The sequence below is a fragment of the Cryptomeria japonica genome, chromosome 2, assembly GCF_030272615.1.
Source record: "Cryptomeria japonica chromosome 2, Sugi_1.0, whole genome shotgun sequence".
Taxonomy (NCBI): domain Eukaryota; kingdom Viridiplantae; phylum Streptophyta; class Pinopsida; order Cupressales; family Cupressaceae; genus Cryptomeria; species Cryptomeria japonica.
Genome location: NC_081406.1, coordinates 447443679 through 447456242, shown reverse-complemented (window position 1 = coordinate 447456242; position 12564 = coordinate 447443679). Strand labels below are relative to the sequence as shown.

Genomic DNA, 12564 nt, shown 5'->3' with positions numbered 1-12564 from the left:
TAGTATTTTTACCCAATGCGCAACCTTTTGCAAGTGCCTTCATGCTCTTGGTTGAGTTTTGGAAGGCCTATAACCATCTTCTCCATTATAGGTAGTGCATGAAAGTGAAGGAGACCCAATCTTCTATGCCAAATCTCACAACTACTTGATGAGTCATGAAGCAAGGCTTGAGGAGGATGAGTGCAAAGTCTATAAAGATATCCATGACAAACTCCAATGACTTGAGTCATCTTGATGTTTGATTTCTTTGGCCATGCAAGGACTTTGCCATCTATGAATGCAAATCAATATCCTTTGTCTTCCAAGGCTGATATGGAGACAAGATTTCACTTAATCCCCAGAAAGAATAGTACATCATTCAATTGCAAGGAAATGCCTAAATTTAAGAGAAGAGAGGAGGTCCCAACTCCTTTCATGGAGTAACTAGTATCATCTCCAATGATCACTTTTTCATTTGAATTTCTATCCACCAAATCATTTAGATGTCCTCTAAATCCGATAATGTGGTGAGATGCACCACTGTCAATTAACCAAGTATTGTAGTTGGTAGGCACATTACTTGAAAGGACTGAATAGAATATGAATCCATCTGAATCCTTTTGTGGAAGAGTCTCACCAACACCCGCAATGGAAGCTTGAGGCATAGGCCTAGTTGGACATTCTTTTGCGTTGTGACCATATTTGTCACATCTAAAGCATTGAACTTTTGAAATATTCTTCCTTCTTTTGAATGTAGGAGCACCATTGGATTCCTTATCTTTCTTCCTTTTGAAATGTCCTTTCTTACCCTTCTTCTTTAAGGAGTGAGAGACAAGAATAGGAATATCTTCATTTGTAGAGCTTTGGCCAATGCCTCTCGTAGCCAATCTTGACTCTTCTTGAATGCAATCTCTCTTTTGCGATCAAACTTAGGGAGTTTTTATCTTGCACTTTTCCCTTGTATAAATGACTCCCATGATGAAGGGAGACCATTAAGTGCCAACATGGTTAATTCTTTGTTATCTATAGTGTGTCCAATGGTAGAGAGTTGATCTCTCAATTCAGTTAACCCTCACGAAGTATGAGATGATGGATTCTCCTTTCGTCATCTTGATATAGTGAAGTTGTTGCTTCAATGCAAGGGATCGACTCATGTTGTTGATCTTATACATCTCCTCTAATGTCTTGAACATGTCATATGATGTTTTCAACTTGGAGATAATTGGCACAATGTGATCTTTTACAGAGTCAACCAACATTTTCTTTGCTTTGGTGTTCTTTCTCTTCCATTGAAGTTTCTCATCCTCTTTGGTTGGTTCCAATACCGCTTTCTTCACGAATTCATCTAATTCATTTTCCTCCAGGGAAAGCATAACTCTAAATTTCCAAGAGATGAAGTTTGATGCACCCGCAAGTCTATCTTCAACTTTAAGTCCGTTCACCATCTTAATGTTGATAGATGTAATCAAACTTGAAGGAAATAATGGAGGATAACCCTGCTTCTATGAATCTGATCTGATCTTTTCTGAAGCTCGCTCTGATATCATGTTAAATTTCAATTATATTTGAATAAGCAAGTAATTTTAAAATTTTATTTGTACTTTGATCACAATCTGATATCAATGGATGATATCAATAAATCACCATATACAACAATACATGAAATCTGAACTACATTGATGTAATAACTCGATCTGATGTGGATATTCAATCTACCTAAAGATGACTTCACTTTGTCACATAATGAATATGATCTACCATGAATGAATACGGACTGCCACTAGAAATTTACTCTGCCACAAATGAATGTTGACTGCAATGAATGGATATCAAATGACTATGATATCGAATTGTTGTAGCTATCAAACTTTTTGTATGTGTTCATTGATTGTTTACTGTAGAATATCGATCTGCTTATTGTATTATCTGATACCAAGGAGGAGAAATATATTCTCCTTTATATCCATCAAGGGTGACCCTTCCCCAAGGGTCTACACCCTACAAAGAATCATGACCCAATGAAGGGTGGTGACTTTCAATATAAGTCAACTACTTAACAAATATTAACAAATATCAAGAACTTCCCTAAAAGTGATGAAGAGAGGGTTCAGCTCGCCAAGAAGGATAATGTATCTTATTATCTCCCTCATCAGGTAAAATCCTTCTAGCAAAAGATGTTAAGGGTTTTAATGGAATACTTAACAGTTGATGGAAGGTTTTCAAAGGTTTATAATTATCATTTTGTTATCCTAAACCATTTCTGCCATGGTGTTAAGATCTCTCTGCCTTTCTATTTAGCTTCTTCCCTGAATGATAACTTGGCCGACCATGCCAAAAAACCCAAATCCTATCCTATAGCTCACCAAGGTCTCATATTGCTTATTTATGAGCATTTGAAGAGTAAAGCTAGGGTTCATAGGGAAGATCCTTTGGTGGCAAATGCCCACATTTAAGAAGGTCATGATGGTTCTGAGTCTGACGAAGATTCGCCTAACATTCCACTTCATAAGAAAGGAAGGGTTGGTGATGGAACTAAATATGACACGGATGTGAATGCTGGTTTAGAGGAGGAATAGGGGAAGGTAGTTGATGATGAGGTGGAGAGTGAGAAGAAAGAGGTTGCGGGAGATGAGGAGAAGGTGCAGAGTAAAGAGTATTCTGAAGAGCCTGAATCAAACCCTCTTGTCTTGGATAGCAGAAATGAAGCTCAACACACTATGGGGGAAGTTAACCCTAGGTCTATGAGCTCTGCTCAGGGTATGGAAACGACGGATTCCATTTTGAATGCTGCCAAAAATGGGTGATTGAAAATATCTCCAGTATTCAGAATAAACAGAGAGATTTGGATTGTAAGATTCAGAATTTGATTGAGGATACCAATATAGGTAAAGAGGATGTAGAGGTGGACACCAGTGAGGCAGATGACGAAAAAGAAATGTAGGATTGGCCAGAAAAAGAAATGATTAAGGGATATTTGAAGCATCTTGAAGATGTGATCAGAACCATCAAAGATAAGGGAGAGGTTGATAATGAAATTATTATCAACTGGATTACTAAAACTGAGAAGGCCCCAAAGAAGTTTATGGAGCATAGCCTGGAGGTTTTGAAGGTGTCGTCTCAAAATATGAATGCCCTAGTTGATTGTCTTGAGAAGAACAAGTAGAACAAAGAGATGGTCATCATTGACGATGTGTCGGCCACCAGTTTTGCTCCTCAATCCACCAGATGAAGAACAAGGCAGACTACCAATGATCTGGAGATGAAGACTAAAGACACCCATCAGAAGAAGGATAACAAAGACCTAAGAGAAGTTGCTAAGGATATGATGATGCTGGTTAAGGATGTGGAAGAGTCTATAAAGTTTTTTATTTGATACGTAATCTGGTCTTTGGTTGCCAGTCTCTCGCTGGCTTTTTGTTGTCCTTTTCCTTAGTTGTTGTTTTCTCTGCTGGTCTTTTGCAGCTTTTCTTTCTATGTCCTATTCTCTCTAGTTTATTTCATGCTTATCTTCTTGTTATGTACGTAGGTTTTGGGTCCCTTAAAACCTGATTTTCCTTAATCAAAAACAAATGACCAATCGGTTTATACACATATCAAATATTATTAGCAAGCTTATTAATCATGTATATCGAATAAGGTATAAGGCATAATTAAATAGATAAGTGTAACACATAATGTGTAAGGCTGATAGGCCATTCACACATTTGGATTTTCTTAGTTGGCTTGAAGGAGACCGACTGATGCTATATCATCAACATTTGGATCTTGATATCTTGTGTGCAATCAAGTCTCTTATTTGCCATCAATGACAACTTCTAGATATGACAACAATTCAAAAACACCATACAATACTTCTTACACCCTTCAAATATATATATATATATATATATATATATATATCCCTTTTAAATCTTTCATATAAAACTAAAGGGCAAAACCTTTTCATAATGGATGCATTCTTTTTAAGAGAGACATCTTTCTACTCATTGATCGCAGCCCTTTGTGAACAATTGTCTTCTTTACTTATTAATTTCTATACTTGATGTTAATCATTGCCATTTTTGTAATAACTCCTTAAACAAATCGCCACCTTTTGTCTTTGTCTTAACCGATGCTTGCTTTGAACAAAGTGTTGTCATTTTATAAGTCGCTTTTCTATTATTTATAGTGAATAACTAATAAACAAATTTTTATGCTTTGAGGACCACCTTAATGTGAATCAATGTATATTTATCTTATTTAACAAGCAAATTTTTAATTAACAATGCTGCCTTCAATCGATTTAGTATGATCAGATCTCATTCCAACAATCATCATTATTTACACCTTCAATGCATGTCAAGGCTTCCTCACGAGAAGGGGAATGAACAAACCCATAATATTTTCTTTTTGATTTGGAAAGGTTGCATGACAATCGAACTTTCTCAGTTGTGTATTTCTTGAGTTCCTCGTTTGCTCAAAGACTGTCTTTAATCATTTAATTTATGTTGCTATGTGTTTGCTTTGGCAACCAAGTTTGTAGTTGACTATACATGAATTCTATTTGTGTATTTAAGCATATCTTTCAGAATCGTTGAGTGCACTTCTATGATGTCGATCACCATTTTCTTATAATATATCATTACCAAAACTTTACATGGAAGAAGCAACTTAACCATTTGATGAAATAATTCTTTGCTAGTTGTGACTTGATTTTCCTTGCATGACTTCTATAATCATACATTTTTGTAAGCATCAAGGGGTCTTATACTGACCATTTTTAGAATTTTTAAGCACAAGTAATCATAGGCATACACGGAGTAGATATGTTGTGAACACATCAGGTATGAACCATACTCAAAGCATACATATAGATTTACACAAACACAGAGCATACACATAAAAAAAAAACATACACATGAATATATGTAAATACGGAGCATAAATGTATTGTTAGATTCCTTCTCATTGACTAGAATGATTCACTGATTTATCTTTAACCTATAGGATGGTAGGATCAAACTTCTGATACCACTTGTAATGTCCCTTTCTAAATTTTGTCCTATGAATCAGAAAATTATAAAGTTAGGGTTAGAGATTATACCTTGTCAACTTAGAAACAGAAGATTAAATATAGATTCCCACACATGATAATAAAACCATATACAAATAGATACATTCCTTTGATGAATAAGCATGAAGTTTTAACATCATGACATGAATTCTAATTTATGTAAACATGAAGTAGGGAAGGAGGATACTATGAGGCCTGCTGTAGAGTCTCTCTACCCAAGCCCGAGAGAGGTTATTTCTTTCAACTTTCTTGCTCCACTTGGTGACTCTACGATTCTCCTCGTATATCAACCTTCTTCATGGCTAGATTACCTTGTGGGTTAGGGATGAGGCTATAACCAGATTGCTAGAATCCTCAAGGTCCTAGATGCCTCTAGAGTCTTTCTAGGATAGCCAACTTACAAGTCTCTCCTAACATCTCTCCATCACACCTTCATTCCCTTTTTCACAAGTGAGCATTGTAATTCTGATTTAAATACTGTATATTTTTATCAGTATGTTATTAATGATTTGAGAATCCATGATTCATTACATAGCCTCTCATATTACTATACACAACTTGTATTCATTGTGTGAAATTATTATTAATTGCTGAGATAGTATTAATTTGATTGTGTAAATTTGATTGTGTAAGTTACCATTAATTGTAAATCAATTTTCATCATATTACCCTACTTCTGCTATTTGTGCCAATTGTCTTATGATTTATGAAGCTATTTAATATTGTTCCTTTATGACTGCAATTCTATGATTGTGGATCATAAAAGCATATAGATACGATTCTAGTAAGTAATCAAAATGATGTTGCCATGACAAGAGTCGCTAGAGTATTGCTTTGTCTAAAACCCGAACTTGCTGGCCTATGCAAATTATTTCCTCCTATCTAGATCGATGGTGTTGTCCTTCGGTGCTTTTGATTTTTTTCCTTTATATCTCTCCATGTTAGGGAGAGTTCATACCTCTTCATCATGTATGCCCTTTGGCAAGAGACACACCCTTAACACTCTTTGAATGAGTGCAACTCTTCATTATTTCTGCCCTTTGAAAGGGACACAACCTTTCACAATCATATCTACTCCTCTTATTTAAATCAGATCTGCACTTTTGATTCCCCAATTATCCCCTCTTCAAATGAGTTCTCTTCTCCCTTTTATACCTCATATTTGGGGGAGTCACAACTTATCACTTCATGCCTTTTGACCCTTCATTAACTCTAATCAAATTTTAATTATATTCTTTTACATTTTAATTAAATTTTTATTTTTATTCTTTTGTATTTTAATTTAATTATTATTATTTATTATCATATTATAGTTCAAAGTGGGGACATTACATTCCATTTTATACAATATTTTTTATTTGTTCGAACATCATGTTCAATATATATTGTCTTCAACCATCCTTTATCATTACTCTTTATATTTAATATTCTTTTTGTCCAATCCATTGGTTTGGATTGCAAGTTTGTGTAAATATATTGTTTAGTTGCAATCTATTCTCTACTTATTGTTGGTATTACTAGACGATTATTTATGGATTTAGATGTAACTGCTATTAGCATTGTGTATCATGTGGGATAATTTATATGCAGCTTAGATAAACCTTATCCATCAGAAACAGACACATTTTATTGTTACATTTTTATGTTTTGAATATTTAGCATATATTAATACAGGAAAAGAAGCAATTGAAAGAAGAAAAGCTAAAAGAAGAGGAAAAATACATGTGGGCTATTGTGGATGGAGTGAAACAGAAGGTCTACAATTCATTCTTATTAGTGATAAGTAGAATTACTATAGAATCTTGTTTTTACATTTCTTTTCATTTACCTTTCTAGTGAAGAAGATTTTTCATTTGCATTGTCGTAGGTTGGCAATTTCAGAGTTGAACCCCCTAGGTTTTTCTATGGTCAAGGAGAGCATCCAAAGGTTTGATTTTTATATACTTCAAAAAATTGATATGCTAAATGTTGAAAAGCTTTTGGATTTTTAGGGCTGGAATTTTTTTGCTGGTGGTTATCATTTCTTTCTGAATCTTTTGTTAGTACCACAACAATAAAAGTTTTTTGTACCTATTCTTAGATGGGTAAATTGAAGAAGTATATTAACCCAGAGGATATTACTGTTAACATTGGGAAGGATGCCCCCATTCTAGAATGTCCAATTCCAGGCCACAAGTTATACAATATGTGTTATCTATTGCTAATTGTCATTATCAATGATATCTAGTTTTGGTGTTCACTGCTAAACATGTGAATTTTTTTTCTTGGTTCTAAGTATGTTTTTGGGGCTATTTCCTCCTTACAGGTGGAAGGAGGTCAGGCATGATAGAACTATCACATGGTTGGCTTTTTGGTATGATTCAATCAATCTCAAGGAATTCAAGTATGTAATTTTGGATGCTAGTAGTTCTCGAAAAGGTCAGAGTGACTTGGAGAAGTATGAGAAGGCAAGAATGCTCAAGGTAATTTTCTTCTCTCATGCTTGTTGAATTTTGGTCATCGTTTTTGAAATAATTAAATTGACATTTGTTGGTTTGTATCCAATAAATGCTATGATGTAAAGAATCTTTTTATGTGTTTGTGCAGGATTACATAGGTAATATTCGAGATTCATACACACAAAACTTCAAATCACAAAATATGATTGAAAGAAAAATTGTTGTTGCCACTTATCTTATTGATAGGCTTTCTCTAAGGACTGGCAATCAGAAGGTGATCTAATACAGGATGCTTATTTTGCATAATAGATTTGTATATACATGAACATTTTTGAATTGATATTGTTGTGTGTGCTTTCATTAACATTTAAGAAATGTTGTTGCTGCATCATTGGAATTTAACAGGGTAGTTAGCTACAATTTTTTTTCTCTATTTGTAAATTGGTCCAAATATGAACTAAATTCTATTCTAAACAAGTATTATGTGTCTTATTAGAGTGATGTTAATTTTTAGCAATTATGTATGTGTGCTAATTTGTAGACACCAGGTTAGTAATTCATTTGACTTATGATGTATAGATGACAATTGGGGTTGTCTCTCTCTTTCTATTAATACACTTTTTATTTCACTGCCCCATGTGACATAGCTTCAGACTATTCCCTATTCTTTCTTCCACTTGTTATTTTGATTGATTTGATCTGATTTTTGTATTTCATTTAAAGAGTTGGCTAATTGTTGGACAAAGTTTCAATTAGTAAACATAGTAAAAATTAGTCAATTGAAGAAATTTTTGCATGCAAGAATTCCTAGATAAGACTGCAAAAACTCTTCATTGATTTATTTTCAGGCTTTTTCTTTCTTTCTTGTGGAAAAGTTTTGGCATGTAGATACTAGAAAAATTCACCAATTCAGCAAATTGAGAAAGTAAACTTGTATGCCTGTATGCAATTTGTTGTCAGATTTAGTGAATGAACATAATCAGACGTATAGATTAATTATTAATCTAGCATTATGCAACTTTTCATAAAAAGTGAAAGGTAGATGTTCTCTCTAATTGATTTAACTATTTTGGAATAACATTTCTATTATTTTCTTGAATTATAGGATGATGATGAGGCTGATATAGTTGGTTGTTGTACATTGAAAGTGATAAATGTGAAATTACTTCCTCCAAATATCCTACAGGTGACATGATAACTGTAATTTTTATATCTAATGCTTTAAGATTGGTTATGAACAATCTCACAAACAACAAATGAAATGCATGAGTTTTTGCTTTTCTAAAGCTTCTGATGGATGAGGCCTTCTCTTTCAGCTTGACTTTCTAGGGAAAGATTCTATCCGATACTTAAATAAGGTTGAGGTTGATGAACAGGTCTATATTGCTATCGATCATTTTATAAAAGGTATTCATGCTTTAGTTGAATGCTAAATTGCATTGTACAATGCCTTTTATATGAGCTAAACCAATTTTTTTATGTTTCTTATAAATTGTACTTGTATGCTTAACGTAAACAGGATGGCAATTTTTTGTTTGACGAGCTGGATCCAAATATACTCAATGCTCATCTCAAGAAAATAATGCCCGACCTCACAACAAAAGTCTTCAGAACATATAATGCCACCATCACATTCAAGAAATTGGTATGTGTTGCATTCCTTAAAAGATGGTTCTCCCCAATACACACATAGATCAGATTTAATTATGTACATGAATATCAGATTTAATTACATTAAGATTCCCAAAGCTCCTAGAGTCAAAAAAGAGCCCTATGGCCTCTAATGTTTGAACCCCAGTATTTTGCATGGCTGCTTCCCCATGTTTCAATCACTAGGTCACATGTCATAGCCTGATGAATGGTTTGGCATATGCTAAAGGTTTTTTTTGGTCTACAAATGCTTCACCATTTGTTGATTAAATGCACTAACGAAGTGCATTGTTTCGTATATTATGGATATGGACTATATATTTTCACAAAATAGAATCACTCTTGCACTACATGCTATTTAAATTTTTGAGATCATAGCATCAAGCCTTTATAGAATTGTTTGCAAATTCTTGCAAAATCACAAAACTTGAATCTATTCCCTTTTTAAGTGCATTGATTCTCAGTGTTCATCTTTTCTATATTTATACTCATCATATGGCTTAGGATTGCTTTGATTTCTTTCTTATGGGCTTCATTTGCAAAATATCCTTCAATTTAATGTACACCTTGTGGAGTGATTTAATTCTAAGCACAATGTAATGATTCTCGTGATTGTTTTGTCTTTTGTTTTCTTGTCCCTAAACAGCTTCAAGAGACAACTAGTAGTGGTGCACTAGAAAAGATTGTTGGCTACCAACAAGCAAACAAACAAGCAAGTGCACATTCACAATTCACAATTTCTAGATTCGTGTTGTTGACTATTTCTTTGAATATTCATAGTTGACTACTTATATGTTTTGTTTTATGAGAAGCCTTAGGTCTGATGGTTCTTAAATGTTCGAGTTCTTGTTTAGGTTGCAATTCTCTGTAACCATCAGTGCTCTGAGTCAAAGTCACACAATGCTCAAATGGACAAGATATTGGAAAAAGTGACAACATTTGTGGTATGTCTTTGTTTTTATTGCATCATATTAAAGGCATGCACAACGTATTTTTCAATTTTTTGAAATGTACCTTGTAGATTTTGAGTTTTAAAACATGACCTCTTAAACAAGCAGATGTGCTTGTATTAAAAATGTATGGATTTATTGACACATTGTATTTTTCAAGTTTTAGAAACACACATTGTATACTTCAAGTTTTAGAACAATACCTTTCAAACAAACAGTTGTGCTTATAACTATCACAATGATGTTGCATTGAGTTTGAATTTTTTCATTCTTTTATTAAAAATGTATGGATTTATGAAGATCAGTTAGGTTTACTTCCATATAAAGACTTGAGATAGTGAGTCTTAGATCTTATTGTCAGAGTTTGTTCATTCTTAGTTTAGATCTTTAACATTTTGGTTTATTGAAAATAGGATCTTGTAAAGGAGCTTGAAATAGATTTGATCAGTGCAAAAAAAGGGAAACTACCACTAAATTATGTAGAAGGGAAGCCAAAGAGAAACTTAAATTTTATCAGGTATGGCCCTTTATATGGAATCATGTTTTTACTTATGAATTCCTTTTTGTCTATGCTTGAATATTTGGTATGAGAATGTTGATCCTTCTCATGTTGCAGAATTAAAAAAAAAACTGCACAAACCAAGGCTAAAATTGTTAAAATGAAGCTAAGAATGAGAAGAAAGGATGATTTTAGGATTCTAGCATTGGAAACATCTAAGAAAAATTACTTGGACCCAAGAATCACAGTTACCTGGTGCAAGCGTCATGACGTTCACATAAAAAAGGTAGTTGTTTTATTCATATTTTTGCTCTTTATCTTTAGAAGCTATTGCCAAATGTTTGGTTGGTTTCCATCTAGGTGGATTGGTATTAATTCCTCTTCTTTTTTCTTGCTGCCAGATATTTAGTAAATCATTGTTGGCCAAATTTGAATGGGCAATAGGCGTAGAGAAAGAGTACAAATTTTGATGTTTCTTTTGATTTGCAGTCATGTTAAGTGCCTAAAGGTGTAGTTTGTAAGACATCTTTAATGAGATTAAGCAAACTATACCCATCTAGTTTATTCCCTCTTTTTGGGGGGATGGCGTAAAATGCTTTTCTCGAGTCTTGTAGATTTTATTTCATGGCTTTAGCCCACGTGAAGTGTTGGAACTCAACAACGCCATCTTTTACGAAAGCCATGTGATTATTTTCCTCCCAAATGGAAGTACATGATCTATATATTTACTGCTTTAGATCCCACTGTTCTATTCTGGGCTCATGTGCCTTTCTATGCATTTTCAGCATTGTTAAAGAGTAAGCAAACATGTTTTTATTTTATGGTTTGAGAGGGTTGGCCTTTTCTATTGTGAGAATGAAACCAATGTTTGGTCTGGAGTTTGGCAATAAGTTAGTTCTCAGGTGGAAATGTTCACTCAAATTTGACTAGATTTATTGGTTGTTTATGTTAATAATTCTATTGTTCTATATAACTATTTTTTAGGGTGTGGGCATTTGGTATTATTTCTTTATTAGCTGATAGGCTATTATTTGGGAGAAACCTCCCACATACAAAAAATGTCTCACACCGTAAAAAAAAAATTCCAATCTCATGCCAGAGGAAAACAACTTTCAAAGAACTATAACGTTCATCTTACATTCAATATTTCACCTACCACGCATTCATTGGTTGAAATAGAAAAATCAATACTTGCCAAGCTTGTAATTCTGGAGAAGTTTGTGGGATATAGATGGTAAGGCATGGAGTTTATTTGCAATAATCTATGCGTGATAAGGGCTTTTTTCTAGGAGGGACTTTGTGCCTTGCAGAGATGCCCTATTATTGTGTATTTACTCCTGTGTGGAGGGGTTAATTAGACTCCAAGTCAAAACGTGGAGGTTGTAGAACATGTGAGAATAAACTAAATAGTGGCATGGAACCTTGCAGAGGTTTGACATAAGAAAAAGGATGTATTAAGCTTCAGTGTATGGTAGTAGTATTTTCTATGAATGCTCTGCCCAATATTGTAAGCTACAATCTTTTAGTCTATGAATGAAAGAGGAAATAAGAAAATGAGGATACCTATTTGTTTTTCTTTTTGGAAGGAAGACTGCATTATACAATACACTAAGTTTGTTACAAATCTCTAAAATCTAATGTTAATTGCTATTAAAAGAGATGAGGTAAAAAACTCATTGACCATCTTAGTGATTTCCTAGTGCTATTCTTGCATGAATCTCACCCTTTTAATGCCAGTTATTAGTATTATTGCAATGATTTGAATGTTATGTGCAAGTTTTGTGTAATCTTAAAGCCATTGCAATACAAACATCATCAGTTCATGCACACAAAACAACCAAATATATTTTCACTACAAGGGAAAAATAGTGAAAAAACATTAGAAACTTGCTGAGGGATTGTAAAGCGGAAAAATCGAACCCTAGTTGTTCTCCCCTCCCCAACTCCGAGGAGAGAGAAGGGAGAGTCAATAGGGTTGATGGTTTTCACTTAGGA

General features: G+C 33.8%; 1 protein-coding gene across 1 annotated transcript in view; it reads left to right on the top strand.

The window, feature by feature from the left end:
• Positions 1-11039, top strand: part of LOC131031607 (DNA topoisomerase 1 alpha-like) — a 61790-nt gene extending 50751 nt beyond the window's left edge. The window contains exons 4-16 of the mRNA XM_057962765.2: positions 6707-6787; positions 6900-6959; positions 7113-7207; positions 7338-7494; positions 7619-7744; positions 8576-8656; positions 8787-8891; positions 8990-9115; positions 9767-9832; positions 9975-10064; positions 10484-10587; positions 10687-10855; positions 10971-11039. Coding sequence (XP_057818748.2) covers positions 6707-6787; positions 6900-6959; positions 7113-7207; positions 7338-7494; positions 7619-7744; positions 8576-8656; positions 8787-8891; positions 8990-9115; positions 9767-9832; positions 9975-10064; positions 10484-10587; positions 10687-10855; positions 10971-11039 — 1329 coding nt within the window. The remainder of the gene's footprint in view (positions 1-6706; positions 6788-6899; positions 6960-7112; positions 7208-7337; positions 7495-7618; positions 7745-8575; positions 8657-8786; positions 8892-8989; positions 9116-9766; positions 9833-9974; positions 10065-10483; positions 10588-10686; positions 10856-10970) is intronic.
• Positions 11040-12564: the final 1525 nt, after the last annotated feature.